This window comes from Ceratotherium simum, chromosome X (genome assembly GCF_057802395.1).
Source record: "Ceratotherium simum simum isolate JZ-2026a chromosome X, ASM5780239v1, whole genome shotgun sequence".
NCBI classification, from domain to species: Eukaryota; Metazoa; Chordata; class Mammalia; order Perissodactyla; family Rhinocerotidae; genus Ceratotherium; species Ceratotherium simum.
Genome location: NC_141940.1, coordinates 104,394,168 through 104,413,395, shown reverse-complemented (window position 1 = coordinate 104,413,395; position 19,228 = coordinate 104,394,168). Strand labels below are relative to the sequence as shown.

The 19,228-nt window shown below is 47.8% G+C and overlaps 1 protein-coding gene across 1 annotated transcript; it reads left to right on the top strand.

Moving 5' to 3' along the window:
• Nucleotides 1–6,945: 6,945 nt before the first annotated feature.
• On the top strand, nt 6,946–11,751 carry LOC101406058 (melanoma-associated antigen B1-like). The gene is made up of 2 exons (XM_087427006.1): nt 6,946–7,102; nt 10,190–11,751. The coding sequence occupies exon 2, from the start codon at nt 10,248–10,250 to the stop codon at nt 11,277–11,279; it is 1,032 nt and encodes a 343-aa protein (XP_087283132.1). The 5' UTR covers nt 6,946–7,102; nt 10,190–10,247; the 3' UTR covers nt 11,280–11,751.
• The last annotated feature ends 7,477 nt before the right edge of the window (nt 11,752–19,228 follow it).

Below are 19,228 nucleotides of genomic sequence, written 5' to 3'. Positions count from 1 at the left end.
TGAAGTCTGAGGACGATTCTTGACTATGTGTTCAAAGTGGCAGTGTTGTAAGTAGTAGAGAGTCAGGGTAGGAATAAAGGGTAGACAGTGTGTGTCTTTTTTGTTTTCCTGCTCTATGTGGGTAACTTGTAGGTTTATTTATTTATTGGTACTTATTAAATGGTGTTCCTTTTCATGGAAGATTTATTTAGCTTCAGAATCTAAATTTTTGAATAACATGGGTTCCACACTTATTGCTGTTATCAGATTTAAGAATAAGAGTTATGGTATTTAGTAAAACAAATTAAAAATCCTTGAAATTTATTTTTCTGTGATCCATACAAGATAACTATCTGTTAGATAAGGAAAAAGCCTATTATTATTCAATATTGGAAATGTGAAAGAACCTCACATTAAAAAGTTGGGATCATGAGAAAAAAATAAAAAGGTAAGAAGTGGTCAATTCATGGTTTGCTTTATTCATTTTAGTGTTTGTTTTTATAAAATTAAAAGATGTCTATGTGGATTTTCTTGGCTTATTCAAGAATATAGGATAAATTAATTATAATAATTTGAGTACTTGTTCACTGGCACTATAATTCTCCAAATATTAATCAAACATCTGCTCTTTGAAAGGTTCCATGCTGGTACTGGGGAGGGAAAGAAAAAAAAAAAAGGTTGAACCACTGCCCATAGAATTTTAGTGGTTAGGAGCAGCTATCATATTATAAAATGATGAGATTATCTCTCAGACCTAAAGGACAGGCAAAAAAGGGTAGTGAGGAAGAGGGAGGTTCCAAAAGAGAGTTTAAGTGTAAATTTCCTGAAGCAAGGCAGTGCTAGGCCTCAGGAAACTGCAAATCCCTCAGTGGGAGGTAAATCTAAGTTAGCTGCATGGTGGGCTAGATGAGGCTGTGATCATCATGAGCTGGGGGCAGACCTTCAGATGGTGGGCCTCAGAGCTGAGAGACTAAGCCTGGAATGAGAAACTACCCTTAACAGTTACTTTGAGATCATGGATAAACCAGAGAGAAGTCACCTGGTGCAGGGATGGAGCGAGTCCTGTGCTCTTGTCCCAGTGCAGGTGAACACAGTGCGCAAGTTAGATGTTTTATTCACATTGTCTCCAGGGAGTTTCTGAGAAATAAGGGTGATTATCCTTTGAGGTGAGATGTCAAGAAGCCACTAGGTACTGTTTGCAATGGGCTGGAGGGTCAGAGCCTGGTCCATCAAAAGGGCACTCAAATTAAGTTATCCTGTGCGTAATTTGACAAACTCCAAGTGAGTTCTAGGTTTTTGGTGCTGGTTAAATTCATGAAAACAAGAGTAATTTAGATGGAAGGGCCTCTGGGAGGGAAGGAAGTTGTCAATCCTTTAGACAAATTTTAGGAGCTTTGTGTTTCATCTAACTGCGGAAGTGTACCTTATACCCATATTGAACAAGTTGTCATGTAATAGGGAAATATTACTTAGTTTGCTTTGCTAATCAGTATTTTGGCTGATTGGGTTTTCTTTGTTCTAGAATGCTACATATTCGCTGACTTCTGCTGGATTAAAAAACAAAACAATCCCAGCAACGTCAGTGGTATCATCAGGGTTCAAATTAATCATAGTAATAAATGCTATGTTGAAGTCTCAATATAGGCTAGGCACTGTGCCAGGCACTTAACACATATTAACCACATTCAACCAGTCCTACAAGACAGAGCTTATCAAACTCACTTCGCAGATGCAGAGCCTGATGCTCATGAAGTTTAGTAACATGCCCAAACTCACACGACTGTTGGGGGACAGGGTTGAAACTAGACCCCAGATCTGGATTAGTCTAGAGCCCACACTGTTCAGTTCTCCTAGCCTGAGGTCCTCCTTGTGTTTCTTAACTCAATTTTCCTCTTTCTTCTTAAAAATGCATCTCAGGCAATAAAAAGAAAGAAACTATACTCATACTACTGGGTTGGAATACATTCCCAGAGCAATATGAATACCAAAATAAATGAGAGGCATGAATAAATAAAAGAAAGCTAATACTTGGTGACAGTATGATCATCTACATATGCAACATCAGATAAGCTCAAAAGATCAGGGGATCTCAAAATCATTCTGGACAGCCCCTTCCCTGTAGAATATAAATCTATCAGAACAGAATTTATGTGAGACTCTAAGTCTGGCTGGTGAAGAGAAGGAAAATATCAGCATATTTTTTCCCCTGACAGCACACCACCAGTCCTGGGACTCCTGCCTTACGCTTAAGCTTCCTCATCCCACATCCCTCCTAGGACAGGGACCAAGGTTTGCAGAGAGGAAACGGCTCAGGTGTTTGCAAGGATGTGGCATTTTCCAGGAAGCCTTTAATCCAAGAGGCAGGAGCCAGGAGGAGGACCCCAGTGTTAGATGGCTTGGGAGACCAACACCTCAGAATATAGGGGGTCACACATAGACAAGCTTCTACCTTCTCTTAGACTTAGAGGGCCTAGACAGAGCTGTCAGGCTGAGCATGGCCTCACTTATTCTTCAGACCTCTCAGGGACCTAAGAGCCTTGGCCTAAGAAGGACAACCTTAGGTCAATAGAAAGAGGAGTCCCAGCCTTTAACAGATATGAAGGTGAGGACCCTGAATGAGGAACCATGGAAGGACCCAGCCAGAACAGTGGGGTTCCATAAAGTCTGGCTCATGCCATGAACCCTTGGGGGTCCGGAACAGTCCTGGCTGGATGTGGCTCATCCTGACTTCTAACTTGGATTTGGAGGTCCCCAGAAGGTAAGTACCTTGATTTGATGGGAGCAGCCTCAGGTCAGCAGAAAGTGGAGTCCCAAGACTGGTCAAGTGTCAAGGTGAGGACTCTAAATAAGAATGAGGGAACCACCCACCCCAGAACAGAGAAACACTACAAATTTCCACAATGCTATCGGCCCTGGGATGCTCAGGACAGATTTGTGAGATGGAGGAACACCCTCAATCTCCCTAGAGTGTCTTATGGAGGTGAGGACCTTGAAATAGTGGGTACAGTCGCTCTGCAGACAAAGAAAACCCAAGCCTTAACAAGAGTCAAAGTAAGGACCTTGAGTATTATGAGGGGATCTCTACTAGCAGAGGGGGGTCAAATAGAGCCCCATCCTATTCTTAGCCCTGTGAGGCCCCAGAAGAGCTATCATTGACTCCACCTGTGTGTTCTCAAGGAGGAAAGGCCCTTGGTCTGAAGGAGGCAGCCCCAGTTCTGCAAATGGAGGAGTCTTGGCCTTAACTGAAGCTAAGACGAAGACCATGAGTGCTGATGAGGGGACCATTCCCTAAAAAAAGGGCCTCCCAGAGCCCTGTCCCTGCTGTCAGGCTTGTGAAGCCCAGAAAGGAGTAGCTGTATGAGGCATGACTAGAGACTTTCTCTAGGGACTAAGGAAGGTGAGGGCTTTGTTTGGGGGCTGGTGGACTCGGGTCAGTCCTATCACAGGACATCAATCTGCCTGCAACAGCTTTCAATGTTGGGAGACCATGTTTAGTCAGATAAGGTCATCTTCACTTCCTCCTATTGGGACTCAGGGAGGTTGGCTTTTAGTCTGAGGACATAGGCATCAGTTCAAGAAAAGTTGGAGCTTTTCTTCCAGGATCCAAATTGAGGAACCTGCGTGAGGACTCAAGAGACCATCCAACCCTGAACAGGAGGGACATCAAAAAGTCCATCCCACCCTTTGATTTCACCCCAAGAAATCTCAGGAAGGGGCCATCAGGTTAAGGATCCCCCTCACTTTTTTATACCAGGTCTAAGGGAGATGAGATCCTTAGTCTTAAGGTGCAGCCACCAGTCAGTGAAAGGGGAGTGGTGCCAAGCTTCAGAAAGAAGCAAGGGGAGGACCTTGAATGAGGATAGAGGATCCCAATGAACTCAAGGCAGAAAGGACCCCATTAAGCTCTCAGCACTGGCTGTCCTCTGGCAGAGAGGTGTACTGAGGCACCCATTCATTTACTTCTCGTAGGACCCAGAGAGCCTTAAGGTGTCAACTCCAGAGAACCAGGGGTGAGGGTGCCCAGGCTCTTCCTAAAGTTGACATGATAATACTGCAGATGAACTGAGGGGACTCCACATGCCAGAACACACTTGCTTCCACTTGAGTAAACCCAAGGCAAGACTGGTAGAATGCAGAGTAAGACGCGCTCTAAGGGTTCTATGGTTCCTCTCCGAGATTCTTAGGGGAAAGGTTGACCAGGAGAACAGGAGCATAGAGGGTTCCTAGAGCAGTGCCCTCAAAGAAAATTGCAGAGGTAGCCTTCAATAAAGTCAAGATGGAATCACCCTACTGAAGGTGCTGACAACTTGTCATCTTCCCTCCTCTAGGGTAACACATCATCTGCTGTCCTGCCTACACTTTTGCCTGCTATCTCTGACCACAGTCATGCTTCAAGGTCAGAAAGTCCAGCGCTGGGAGGTAATTGTAAGTAAGGCTCTATGGTGGGCCAGATGAGGCTGTGAAAACAGTGAACAGGAGCCAGACCCTCGCACGGTGGGTCTCAGAGTTGAAAGACTTAAGCCTGGAATGGTAAACTGTTCTTAACACTTACTATGGGATTGTGAGAAAACCAAGGAGAATCTCCACCTGGGGCAGGGATGGAACATATCTTGTGCTCCTGTCCCAGTGCAGGGGAACACAGAGCACAAACCAAGTGTTTTATGCACATTATCTCCAGGAAGTTTCCGAGAAACAAGGGTGACACTCTTTTCACGTTGGAAACTCAGAAGCCACTGGGCTGGCACTCTTTGCTGTGGGTCGGGGAGTCAGAGCCCATTCAAATAAAGGGCATTCAAATTCAGGTTTTTTGCTTGTAATTTTGCAAACTCTACGGGAGGTGTAGATTATCAGAGATGATGAAATTAATGAAGATAGAGGTGGTTTGAATGAAAAGGCAGCCAGGAGGGAAAAGTTAGTCTTTGAACCAAATTCTAGAAGATTTGCGTTGCATGAACCCGGAAGAAACACCCCACATTCATAAACTGATTTAATGGGGGAAAATTTACTTAGAGCTTCTTTGTAAGCAGCATTTTGGATTGATTTGGTGTTCCATGTGCCACATTCTGTCTGACAGCTCCTGGATTAAAAAAAAAAATTCCATCGGGGTTGGCGTTATCCTCTGGGGTCGAAATAGTCATAATCATAGTAATAACAGGCATCGTGTAAAGTCTCAACGCATTCTAGGCACTGTGCCACGTGCTTTACATGCATTCACCACATTGCACCACCCCTACAAGACAGGGCTTATCAAACCCACTTCAGAGATGCACAGCCTGAGGCTCATAGAGTTTAGTAATATACCTGAGTTCAAACAGCTAACAAATGACAGGACTGGGACTACACCCCTGGTCTGAGTTGTCTAGAGCTCACACTGTTCCAATCCTCCCAGCCTGAGGCTAACCAGGCATCAGTTAATTCACTTTCTTCTACTACTGCAAAATGTATCTTGAGTGATAAAAAGAAGGACTGTGCGACCAGAACACTAGATTGGAATACATAACCAGAGCAATAACAATGCCCAAAGTAAATCGGAGATATGAATAAAGGAGAGAAAGAGATAATGCTCTGTGACAATATGGTCATCTACATATGTAAAATCAGATACCCTCAAAAGATCAGGGGCTCACAAAATCATCTGGCTCTATCCTTCTAGGTAGCAAGTAAATCTTTTAGAACTACCCTAAGTCTGGCTCGTGTAGAGAAGGAATATATCAGCTTTTTTTCCTCTGACAACACAACACCTGTCCTGGGCTCCCTGATTTGTGCTGCAGTTTCCTAACCTAACATCACACTTGGCACATGCACGGATCCATTTCCTGCAAGATTTGCAATAGGGAAACTGGTCAAGTGTTCGCAGGGATGTGTCCTTTCCCAGGAAGCCTTTCACGAGGAGACAAGAGCTGAGATGAGGACCCCCATGAACAAGGACTGAGGAGACAACCACCCACCAGTATAGGCGTCATCCCAAGACCTAAGGAGGGTGACCTCAGTTCAGTAGAAGGAGTCGTCCCAGGCTCTGATAGGCGTGGTGAGGGCCAAGAATCAGGAAGGATGGAAAGATCCAGCCGAAAAAGTGAGGTCCTGTAGAGTTGCATCTCTGCTGTCTGTTCTCAGAGGCCCTCAAGGACCGTGATCGAATGAGGATCACCCTGATTTCCAACTTAGAATTCTCAGGAAAGCAGGACCATGATGTAAGACAAGCAGCTTCAGGAAAGCAGAAGGTGGACTGACAGGATTGGTGGATTACCATCTGTCAAGGTGAGCACCCAAATATGGACCAAGGGTAGCACCCATAGCATAAAAGGAGGCCCCACGAAGTCTCCTTTGCTGTCAACCCCAGGAAGCCCTGGGCGCAGATGTCAGGCTGATTTCAGCCTGGAAAGTCTCAGGGAGGTGAGGGCCTCTGGCTAATGGGGGCAGCCTCAGTTTTGCAGAGGGAGGGACCTGGGGCCTGACGAGAATCCATGTGAACACCCTGAGTGCTATGAGGGGACGTCCGAAAGCAGACGGGCCAGAGTCCCATAGTGTTCTGAGCCCTGGGAGACCCAGAAGAGCTGCCCCTGAGGAGTCCCCTCGTGCCACCTGTGTGGTCTCAGGGAGAAAAGGGGCTTGTCCAATAGGATAGCGCCCCAGTGCTGCAGAGGGAGGAGTCTCGGCCGAAACCAGAGTCAAGGTGAGGACCCTCAGTGCTGATGAGAGGACCTCTCCCCAAAGAGCCAGGCTCGCAGAGTCCCGCCCCTCTGCTCAGGCCTGGGAGGCGCCAGGCAGATGGCAGAGGCAGTCAGAAGCAGTGCGCCCTGACTTCCCACTAGGGACTGAGGAAGCCGAGGGCTTTGTTTGGGGTCGGGACTCGGGCCAGTAGAGGGAGGAGTCCCGGGCTCTGATAGGTTCCGAGCTGGGCACCCTGAGTGAGGGCCTCGGGACCACCGACAGCTAAACGACGGGGTTCCAGAGAGCCCTGTCCCCAGCCGTCGGCCCTCGGAGACCCCCCTGGGCAGCCGCGGCCGGATACGGCTCACCCCGACTTCCTTCGACTGACTTGCTTTCCCTTCCTTTTCGCAGGGAGGACCTCACCGGCGGGCGCTGCGGTGTGCTGGCCTGAGGGTGGACTCCCGGAACTGAGGTGAGGACCTGAATGTGGACTGGAGGGACCCTCCCCGTCCGTCCCGTAGCAAAGGTGGCCCCACAAAGTACCGTCCCGCGATCGGCAGTGTGACGCCCTGGCCGGAGCCATAAGGGCGAGGAGTCCCCTCCATGTTGCCACGTGGAGGGCCTCGGGAAGGGGAGGCCTTTGTCTCAAGAGGGCAGCCGCTGGAGCGAGCCCTGATGGCCTGGTGGGTCCAGGTCGGCGCTGCGCTGCGGCTCAGGCGCGATGCCACACCGCTCGTCCCTCAGCAGCTGTGCTGTGGCGGCTGCTCGCATGGAACTGAAGGGCTCGCAACTGGACACGGCTAGGGACTGGGGCTCTGCTGGGGAGACAGAAGGGCGAAGATTGGCGACAGAGGTTGGCGAACGCCGAGTCTTCCCCTCCAGAAAGAAAAAAAAACAGAGGGCAGCCTCTGTAGGCAAACGGAGGAGTCCGGCCCTCGCAGGTGATGAGATGGGATCCTCAGAGCTAATGAGGGTCCCTCCTTCCAACAGAGGTGACGTCACAGAGCCCCGCTCCTGCCGTCAGTCCTGGAATGCCCTGGAGGAACGCAGGCTAAGATAATCCCTCATTTTGGCCTGGGGTGGGGGTCTCAGCTAGAGAAAGGCCTTTATCTGAAGGGGGAAGCCCCATTAGGCAGAGGAAGGAGTTTGGGCCCTAAACGGAGTAAAGGTAGGACTGTCAGAGCTAGTCAGCAGACCTCCCCTCAAGATAGGGAGCTGCAGGGCCAGCCTGGTGGCTACCGGTTAAGTTGGCCCGCTCCACCCCGGCGGCCCCGGGTTCACCGCCTGGATCCCAGGCGCAGACCTACACCACTCACCAAGCCATGCTGTGAGCCCCATACGAGATAGAGGATGATTGGCACAGATGTTAGCTCAGGGGCAATCTTCCTCCCCGAAAATAAAAAAATAGGGAGCTGCACAGAACAGTACCTCTGCTCTCAGATCTGGGAGTTCCTTGTGCCCAGACAAGGTAGCCAGATGTGGAGCAGCCTGCCTTCTCTTCTAGCTGATGAGGGAGGGGAGGGCTTTGGTCTGAAGCTTATAGACTCTGGTCAGTCGTCGGAGGAATCCCAAATCCTATCCGGAGTCAAGGTCAAACTCCTGAATGAGGATTGAGGGAAAAAAAAAGTGAACCCAATAGAGCCCTGGCCCTACTAGCAGACCTGGGAGACTCAGGCATGGTGACATGATGAGTCTTACTTCTTCCCAGAGCATCACAGGGAGGTGAGGACCCTCGTTGATGGGGATAGCCTCAGTCAGCAGACAGAGGATTTCCAGGTATTGCCAGGAGCCAAGGAGAGGACCCTTAGAACTGAGGGGACCACCTACCCCACAACAGTGAGGGCAACAATAATCCCTTGTTGATTGTAAGCCTTGGAAGTCCACACACAGTTGTGGCTAGATGAGGAAAATCTCACTTCTTCCTAGTGCGTCTCGGGTAGTTGGGGGCCCTAGTATGGGAGGACAAGCCTCAAGTCAAGAGACAGGATTTCCAGGTCCTGCCAGAAGTCGAGGTGAGGACACTGAGGGATGACTGAGATGAGCACCCACCCAAAGCAGTGGGGGCCTACAAAGTCCCAGCGCCCTCCACCCTGGGGAACCCCAAGTAGAGGTGGCCGGATGTGTTACCCCTCACTTCCAGCCCAGGGGACTCAGGGAGATGTGGGCCTTGATCTGAAGCTGGAAGACTCAGGTGGGCTGAGGGAGGAGCCTAGATCCTGTCTGAGAGAGAACTCAAGAGGCCAATGACGCCAGAACAGTGGGGTCCCCGAGAGTCCAGACCCTGCCACCAATCTGGGGAGCCCATGGACAGGGATGACCGGAAGTGGCATCACCCTTCTTTCATCTTGGGGTTTTCGGGAAGGTAAGAATCTTAATGTGATGCGAGGGAGCTCGGGTCAGCAGAGGGAGGATTTCCATGTTTTGCCGGGACTCAGAGAGAGGATTCTGAGGACCATGGGGAACTCCACCCCATACCAGCAGGGACCCCGCAGGGTTCGTCTCCATGGTCAGTCCTAGGAGTCCCCAGGCACTGGTTTCAGGCCGCAGTGCCCATCAGTTCCCACTCAGAGGGTACAGGGGAGAGAGAGTCTTAGTCTGATGGGTCAGCAGGGGGAGGAATCTTAGGCCCTCCTCTGTGTAAAAACTGGGGACCTTGGGTGAGGACCACACATCATAGGGCCTCAACCTGCCTGCTACAGCTTTCAGCCTCTGGAGTCCACGGGCAGTGCGGCCAGATAGATCCATCCTCACTTCTACTATTGGGTCTCAGTGAGTTGTGGGCCTTGCTGTGAGGAGAAGTCCTCAGGTCAAGAGAGAGGGGCGTGCCCAGATCCTCCCAGAAGTCAAAGTGGGGACTGTGACTGATGACTGAAGATACCACCCCCCCTCTGCCAAATGAAAGGAGCAACAAAGATTCTTGCCCAGTCCCTACACTCAGTCCTTGAAGGCCCAGCGCAGGGTTGTCAGGCTGAGACTCTGCATTTCTTTGTTTCAGGTCCAATGGAGTTCCTTCGTATGAAGGTGCATCACCAGTCAGCAGAGGAGGGTCCCAGACTCTGTGTAGACAAGATGAGGACTCTGAATGAGGACTGAGGACAAATGAGTCGAGGACAGAGAGGGCCCCCAGAAGTGTCAGCACTGTCCACCCCAGCAGGGCTGGTTGGCTGAGGCAGCTCCTCAGTTCCTTCTCGTGGGTCCCAGGGAGCTTTGAGGTGTCAACTTTAGAGCAGCAGACGAAAGAGATGCCAGGCCCTACCAAGAGTTGACGTGATAGTCCTGTATGTGAACTCAGGGGACCCTTGCTCCCAGATGGAGAGGGCTCAGGTTACCAGCCCCTGTTGTCAACCCAGGCAGCCACAGACAAGGCTGGCAGGCTGTTGCCTGAAGCCTGCTCACTCTAACTTCCTCCGCTGGGTTCTCGGTACAGGCTCACCAAGAGCCAGAGCCCTGTGGCATCTGAGAGCGGTGATCTCAAGGAAACCTGCAGAGGTGGCTCCTTCAAAGCCAAGGTGGAATCTCCCTCCTGAAGGTCTCACAGCTTGTCATCTTCCTCCTCCAGGTTCCCGCATCATCTGCTGTCCTGCCTACACTTCTGCCTGCTGTCCCTGAGCACAGTCATGCCTCGAGGTCAGAAGAGTAAGCTCCGTGCACGTGAGAAACGTCGTCAGGTCCGGGGTGAGACCCAGGGTCCTAGCGGTGCTCAGGCCACTGCAGCAGAGGTCAGAGAGTCGCCCACCTCCCCTGTGTCTGGGGGTACTCCCCCGAGCTCCCCTGCTGCTGGCTGTCCCCAGAAGCCTCAGGGAGCCCCAGCCACTAGGTCTCGTGCTGCAGGTGTTTCACGCCCAAGATCTCATGTGGGTGCCAAGAGCCAAGTTGAGGAAAGTGAAAATTCCTCCCAGGCCTCAACCTCCACTCAGAGCCCTCACGATGATCTTCTAAGCAGGAAGGTGGGGCTGTTGATGGAATTCCTGCTGGACAAGTATCAAATGAAGGAGCCCATTAAGAGGGCAGACATGCTGAAGCTTGTCCACAAGAGGTACAGGGAGCACTTCCCTGAGATCCTCAGGAGAGTCTCTGAACGCATAGAGCTGGTCTTTGGCCTTTACTTGAAGGAAGTCAGGCCCAGAGGCGTCTGCTATACCCTCGTCGGCAAGCTAGACCTCCGCGAAGATGGAAGTCTGAGCGACGACTGGGGATTTCCTAAGAGTGGGCTTCTGATGCCTCTCCTGGGTGTGATCTTCTTGAATGGTAACCACGCCTCTGAGAAGGGGATCTGGCAATTCCTGAATATGTTGGGCGTCTATGCTGGAAGGAGGCACTTTATCTTCGGGGAGCCCAGGAAGGTCATCACCCAAGATTTGGTGCAGGAAAAGTACCTGGAGTATCGTCAAGTGCCCAACAGTGCTCCTCCACGCTATGAATTCCGGTGGGGCCCCAGAGCCCATGCTGAAACCAGCAAGATGAAAGTCCTAGAGTTTGTGGCCAAAGTCTATGGTACGGTTCCCAGTGCCTTTCCATCCTATTATGAAGAGGCTTTGAGAGATGGGGCAGAGAGAGCCCGAGCCAGGCCTAAAGCCAGGGCTGCCACTACTGCCAAGGCCAGTGCACGTTCCAGGGCCACATCCAGCCGATACTCTCACCCCAAGTGAGGTCTCAGGCAGATTCTTCACTTTGTGGTTGACCAGTGTTCCTGATATGCATTAATGACGTCTCGACTTTTTTTTTTTTTTATCGTTGTTCAAGTGGTGTTCAACAGAAAGTTTATTTCCATTCAGGCCGTAAGTTGATGAATGACACGGATCACACATTTATTGCTGTCTGTCAGGTTTAGGAGTAAAAGTTCTGTTTTTTGAAATACAAATTGGAAATCCTTAAATCACTTTTGTGATCCAGAACAAGATAGCATGGCTTTTAGACAGGAATATCCTTGGAAATGTGGAAGAACTCCACACTAAAATAGTTGGTATCAGAAGATAGAGAGAGGGAAAGACAGAAAGTAAAAGGTGGTCAATTCTTGGTTTGCCTGACTCCATTTAGTCTTTGTTTTTGTAAATTTAAAAGATATATACCTGGATTTGCTTATGTGTTTTCAAGAATGTTCGAGAATATAAATCATAGTAAATCAGACCTCTTTGTTCATGGCTCTTATTTTATGCAAACATTAATTGAGCATCTGCTCTTTGGAAGTCTTCATGCTTGTACTCGGGATGTTGAGTCAAAGAAGACCTAGCCCCCGCCCATGCGATTATAGATTCTAGGAGAAGCTATCCTTATGGAAGAGGGTGAGATGCTCTCCAACTCGTAAAGAATAAGTGAAAAGGGTGAAGAGAGGGCAAAGAAAACACATTACTTAGTTTTCATTGCTAAGCAGAATTTTGGTTGATTGGGAGCGTTTTGTTTTGTTTTGTTTGCTGGAACGCTGCATAGTCTCTGACATCCAGTAAATTAAAAAAAAATAAATCCCTGGTAACGTCTGAGGTCAAGCTAATCAGAGCCATTAAGTGCCACTTCCTAGTGTCTCGGCATGAGACAGATGCTTTCCATACATTACGTATACGCCACCAGTCCTACAAGACAGGGCTCATCAAACTCGCTTCACAGCGGAGAGCCTGAGACTGGGAGCGTTAGAGTTTGGTAGTGTGCTAAAATTCATAGGACTAGTAAATGACAAGGCTGGGACTAGACTTCTGGTCTAAATTACTGTAGAGCCCACACTGTTTTACTCCTCCATCCCTGAGACACAGCCTGCATCTCTTATTTCAATTTTCCTCTCACTATTTCAAAATCTGTCCTAGGTGATAAAAAGAAGGGCCTTGTCCAAACCTGCTGGAGTGGAATACATAGCCAGAGCACTAAGGATACCAAAATGATTGACGGGTATAGATAAATAAAGGAAAGAGACAGTCCTTGGTGACAGTATGATCATCTACATATGCAACGTTAGATAACCTCAAAAGATGAGGGGCTCTCAAAATCCTCCTGGACAATCTCTTTCCTGTAGAAAGTAAACCTGTCAGAACAGAAGTTACATGAGGGGCGGCCCGGTGGCACAAGCGGTTAAGTGCGTGCGCTCCGCTGCAGCGGCCCGGGGTTGGCGGTTCGGATCCCGGGCGTGCACCGACGCACTGCTTGGCAAGCCGTACTGTGGCTGCGTCCCATATAAAGTGGATGAAGATGGGCATGGATGTTAGCCAAGGGCCAGTCTTCCTCAGCAAAAAAAAAAAAAGAAGAAGAAGAGTATTGGCAGATGTTAGCACAGGGCTGGTCTCCTCACACACACAAAAAAGAACTGAAGTTACGTGACAATCTACATCTGGCTGATGAAGAGAAGGAATAGATCAATGTATTGTTTTCCCTGACAGCCCACCTCCTATCCTGAGACTCCTGTCTTGTGCTACAGCTTCCCCATCTCACGAGACTTCTTGGACAGGGACCCATTCTCTGCAAGGTTTGCAGAGCGGACACTGCTCAAGAGGTTGCAGAGATGTGGAATTTCCCAGGAAGCCTTTAATCCAAGAGACAGGGACCAAGAGGAGATCCCTATGTAGGAACACTGGGGAGACCAACAGCCCAAAATATAAGGGGGTGGTCACGGGGACACCAGTCTCACCAGTCCCATCTGTCTAAAACACAGAGGATCTCAGAGCCGTCAGGCTGAGCATGCCCTCATTGATTCTTCAGGCTTCTCAGGGGCAGAAAAGCCTTGGTCTAAAGGCAGAGTTCTCAGGTCAGGAGGGAAAGGCGTGCCACTCTCTCCTAGAAATGATGGTGACACATCTGAATGAGGATGATGGAAGGACCTAGCCAGAACAGTAGGACTCCATAAAGTCCCATCCCAGGTGTAAGCCATGTGGGGTCCAGAGCAGCCTGGCTGCTCATGACTAACACTGACATTTAACTCAGGTCCCAGGAAACTGAGGACTTTGTTGGAAGGCTATAGCCTCAGATCAGCTGAGAATGGAGTCCCAGGAAGGGTGCAGGGTCCAAGTGCAGACCCTGCATGCGTACCTGGGGACCACTCAACCCACAACTGACAGGGGTGCACCTAACCCCTCCTCTACTGTTAGCCCTGGGTGGCACAGGCAAGAGCTGGCAGGCTCAAGTACCCCCTGACTTCTGCTTGGAGAGTCTCAAGGAGATGAGGGTCTTGGTTTATAGGCTGGCTCTTCGGCAGAGAAGGGAATCCTAGGCCATGGCGGTGTCAAGGTAAAAATCCTCTGTGAAGAATGGGACAACCAACTACACCTTAACAGAGGTGTCCTTAGAAAGTCCTGCCTCTGTAGCTGGCCCTGGAGAGCCACAGGCAGAGCTTTCAGGCTCAAGTTACTCCTCATTGCCTGAGGGGGGTGGCCTCAGGGACTTCAAGTCCTTGGACTAATGGGGGAGGCCCCAATCAGCAGAAGAAGGACACCTGGTTCCTAACAGGAGTCAACATGATGACACTGAGTGACAATGAGAGGATCCCTCCCAGAAGGCGGGGCCACACAGAGCCCTATCCCTGTCCTCAGACCTCAGACCATGTCACCTTGGCACGGTGACTGATAAGTCATACTGACTTCCTCCCAGAGCATTTCATGGAAGAGAGGAACCTCATCAAACAGGGCAGCCACAGGTTAGCAGAGAGAGAACTTCCAGATTGAGCCAGGGGCCAAGGTAAGGACCCTGAAGGCAGAAAGAACCACCCACCTCATAGCAGTTAGTGGGGGCAGCACAGATTCCTTCCCTTCCTGTTATCTTTAGGAGAATATGGGCTCTTGTGGCCAGATGAGGTAAACATCACTGCTGCCTAGGGGGTATCAGGGAATTGGGGCCCTTAGTATGAGTGGATAAGCCTCAAGTCAAGATCAGGGCTATTTCCCGGTTGTACCAGGAGTCAGGGTGAGGACAGCGAGGAACGTGGGACCACACACCCCATATCAGCGGTGACCACACAGAATCTTCCCTACCATCAGCCCTAGAAGGCCCCGGGCAGAGATGTCAGGCAGAGGGGCCCATCAGTTCCTACTCAGGAGTAACAAGGAAGTTAGGGGTTTGGTCTGAGAGTGGCAGTCCCATGTCAACAGAGGGAAGAATCTTAGTCCTGCCCAGGAGTCAAATTTAAGACGGTGAGTTGGGACCTTGAGTGGGACCATTCATCACAAGGCCTCAAGCTGCCTGCCATAGCTTTCGTTCTTCTGAGACTGTGGGCAGATGTGGGCAGATAAAGCCACACTTATTTCCCCTGTTGGATCGCAGGGAGGTGTGGGCCTTACTATCAAAAGCTAGGCCTCAGGTCAAGAAGGAGGGGAACCCCAGGCCCTGCCAGGAGTCAAATCGGGGAGCCTGAGTGAGGACTGAGGGGTCCGTCCATCCTTGAGTAGACGAGACCAAAGACAGTCATGCCTCGCCCTTTGATATCAGCTCTAGAAAGCTCAGGGCAGGGCTGTGAGGTGAGGCTCACCCTCACTTCTTTATATCAGGTCTAAGGGAGGTAAAATCTTTGGTTTGAAAGGGCAGCCACCAGTCTTCAGAAGGGAGGGACATGATACAGGCCAGGGACTGTAACAGGTGCTTTACATCCTACACATTCCACGAGTCCTAGCAGACAGGGCTTACCAAATTCACTGTCCAGATGAAGAGCCTGAGGCTGACCTAGAATGGGAGTGCCAAATAACGTGCCAAGGTTCACATGGCTGGTAAGTGACAGGGATGAAACTAGATGCTTGATTTGAGCTCGTCTAAAGTCTACACTCTTCCTCTCCTCCAAGCTTGAGGCCGACCTTGTGTCCCTTAATTCCCTTTTTTTCTCGTTACTGCAAAATATATCCAAGCAACAACTAGAAACACTTCGTGGCCAAACTCCCAGATTGGAATACATAGCCAGAGCAATAATAATACCAAAGTAAATGTGAGGTATGAATAAAGGGGAAAAAAAGAGAAAATGTTTGTTGATGATAAGATCATCTACATATGTGACCACAGATAACCTTAAAAGATGAGGGACTCAAAAAAAATTTGACTCAGCCACTTCCTTATAAAAAGTAAATCTATTCGAACAGAAGTTACATGAGACCTTAAGTGTGGCTGGGGAAGAGAAGGAACAGATCAACAGGTTTTATTTCTCTTACAGCCAACCACCTGGGTCCCCTGATTTGTGCTGTGGATTTCCCATCTCTCATCACTCCTAGGACAGGGGTCCATTTTGTGCAAGGTGTGGAGTAGGGAAATGGCTCAAGAGTTTTCAGCATTGTGGCATTTCTGAAGAAGCCTTTAATCAAAGTGACAGAGCCTATATGGGGACACCCACGGAGTGAGACTGGGGAAAGCAACATCCCAGAATATTGGTTCTTACAAAGAGACCAACCCTGACTGCCCTCAGACCTTGAAGGCTCCAGGCAGAGCTGTCAGGCTGAGCATCTCCTTACATTTTTGTCACAGTTGTCAGGAAATTCAGAGCTTTGGTCTAAGGAGGGAAATCTCAGGTCAGTAGAGGGAGTTGTCAGATATAAATGTGAGGTCCCTAAAAAGAATGGAGGAAGAGCCCACCCAGAACACTGGGATCCCATCAAGTCCAGTTCCTGCTGTCAGCCCTTGGAGGTCCTGAATTTCATCGCAGGAGGAAGTATAAAGAGGCTTTGAGAGATGAGAAAGAGAGAGCCCGACCCGAGTTGCAGCCAGGCCTGGCACTACAGCCATGACCAGGGCACGTTCACGGCCAGAGTCCAGCAGCACTCCCACATCTAGTGAAGCCTGCGGGAGAGGCTTCATCTTGTGGTTGAAAGAGAGGTCAACATTCTAAGTAGTTGGGCATCAGGGTGGAGCTGAGGGAAGACATTGCATGTCTTCTTTTAGTTCTTGCTCCACCTGAGAAACTGGGACATTTATCTGTTTTGGTTTTTGGTGCGTTTTTTTTTTTTTTTTTTTTGGTACTTTTGGTACATTTTCGGTACACGTTTTGGTAAAATACTGCTCCTTGTAATAGAAAGTTTACTCGACTTCAGTATCTGTGTTTATGAATAAGTATCCCATATTTATTGCTGCTTCTCCGGCTAAGTATAAAAGTTTTGGTATTGTGTAAAAGAAATTTAAAAACCTTGAATCTCTTTTAATGGTCTAAAACAAGGTAACACGTCAAGCCAATAGGAATTTTCTTGCAAATGTGAATGAACACTCTCACTGTTGGGATCAAGAAATATAGGAGAGGTCTTGGCTGAGTGGCATCGGCAAGACAGTGGAATAGGAATTTCTAGCCCTCAATTCCCCGCTGAAACACAGATTTCACAATGATATAAGTAACAAAATATCTTTATGAGAGATCCAGACTCTAATTAGGAAGTTGCAATACGACAGCTGAGCACAAATCAGAAATCAACTTCACTTGAAATGGCTGAGAAGAGCAATTTGACTTTACTGGCCTCAGCCCCTCCCTCAAGCTGGCACAGCTCAGCACTGAGAGAGATTGCGACTCCCCTCGAGGTGGGGGTAGTAAGGGGGGTGAATGTCCCATGTACCCAAATAGCTGGTAGAACTAACAAATGTATTCAGTAACATTGCAGGATAAAAAATCAGTGCACAAAACTCAGTTCTGTAGCTACACACTAACAACAAACAATTTGAAAAAGAAAGTAAGAAAATAATATCATTTATAGCAGTGTCAAAAAGAATAAAATACTTAAGAATAAGTTTAACCAAGGAGGTGAAAATTCTGTACACTGAAAACAGTAACACATCAATGGGAAAAACTGAAGAAGACACAAACAAAAGGAAAGGTATCCCATGTCCACGGATTGGAAGAATTAACATTGTTAAAATATCAATACTACTCAAAGTGATCTACAGATGCAATGCATTACTTCTCATAGTGCCAATGGAATTTTTCACAGAAATAGAAAAATCCTAAAATTTATGTGAAACCACAAAAGATCCCAAATAGCCAAAGTAATCTTGAGAAAGAGAAACAAAGATGGAGGCGTCACACTTCTTGACTTTGAACGATATTATACAGCTATCTTAGTCAAAACAGTGCTATGATAGCGTGAAAACAGACACATAGACCAATGGAACAGAGTAGAACTCAGAAATAAACCCATGCATACATGGTCAAGTAATCTTTGACAAGGGCGCCAAGAATACACGATGGAGATAGCACAGTCTCTTCAATAAACGGTGTTGGGAAAACCAAATATCCACATGCAAAAGAATTAAACTGGGTGCTTATCTTACATCATACCCAAAAACTAATGTAAAATCGATTAAAGACTTAAAAATGAGACCTGAAACCATAAAACTCCAAGAAGAAAACAGAGAAAACCCCCCTCGACATTGGTCTTGGCAATGACTTTTTGAATACAACAGAAGCTCAGGCAGGAAAAGCAAAAATAAAAAAGTGGGACTACATCCAACAAAAAGCTTCTGTACAGCAATGAAAACAATCAACAAAATGAAAAGACAACCTATAGAATGGGAGAAAATGTTTGCAAACCATATATCTGGTAAGGGGTTAAGATCTAAATTACATAAGAAACTCATACAATTCAATAGCATACAAACAAACAAACGAATAAATAAATAAATAACTCAATTTAAAAATGAGCAAAGAACCTGAATGTTTTTCTAAAGAGGATATACAGGTGGCCAACAGGTATATGAAAAGGTGCTCAACACCACTAATCATCAGGGAAATGCAAATCAAAACCACAATAAGATATCACCGCATACCTGTGAAGATAATTGTTACCAAAAGACAAGAGCTATCAAGTGTTGGCGAGAGTATTAAGAAGAGGGAACCCTGGTACACCGTTGGTGGGAATGTCAATTGGTACAGTCATTATGGAAAACAGTTTGGAGGTTCCTCAAAAAATTACATGATTCAGTAATCTCACTTCTGAGCATACATCAAAAGGAAAGGAAATCAGTACCTCAAAGAGATATCTGCACTCTTATGTTCATCGCACCATCATTCATAATAGCCAAGATATGGAAACAACTCAAATGTCCATCAACAGATAAATGGACAAAGAAAATGTCGTATACTGATACAATGGAATATTATTTAGCCTAAAAATGAAAGAAATCCTGTCATATGGGATAACGTGGATGAAGCTGGGAGACATTATTCTAAAGGAAATAAGCCAGTCACAGAAGGATAAATACTGCATGATTCCACTTATAGGAGCAATCTAAAATAGTCAAACACATAGGAACACAGAGTAGAATGGTGGTGACCATGGGCTGCGGTTAGTGAGAAACGAAAAGTTGCTGTTCAACTGGTATAGTTTCAGCTATGCAAGATGAATAACTTCTAGGGATCTGCTGTAAAACATTGAGCCTATATTTAATAATACTGACTGTTCATTTGAAAATTTATTGACAGTAGTTCTCATGTTAAGTGTTCTTACCACAACAATAAAATGTTGATTGTCTTGCTCTGTCCCCATGTGGAAAGTTAGCTGATCAAGTGCAAGTATTTGGAAAAGATAACTCTTATTTACTGTTGGGGAATGCAAATTGGTTCAGCCACTATGGAAAACAGCATGGAAATTCCTCAAAAATTTAAAAATAGAACTACCATATGATTCAGCAATGCCACGTCTGGGTATATATCCAAAGGAATTGAAAT

Coding starts and splice junctions, on each gene's coding strand:
- LOC101406058 (XM_087427006.1), top strand. CDS start 10,248: ATGCCTCGAGGTCAGAAGAGTAAGCTCCGTGCACGTGAGAAACGTCGT.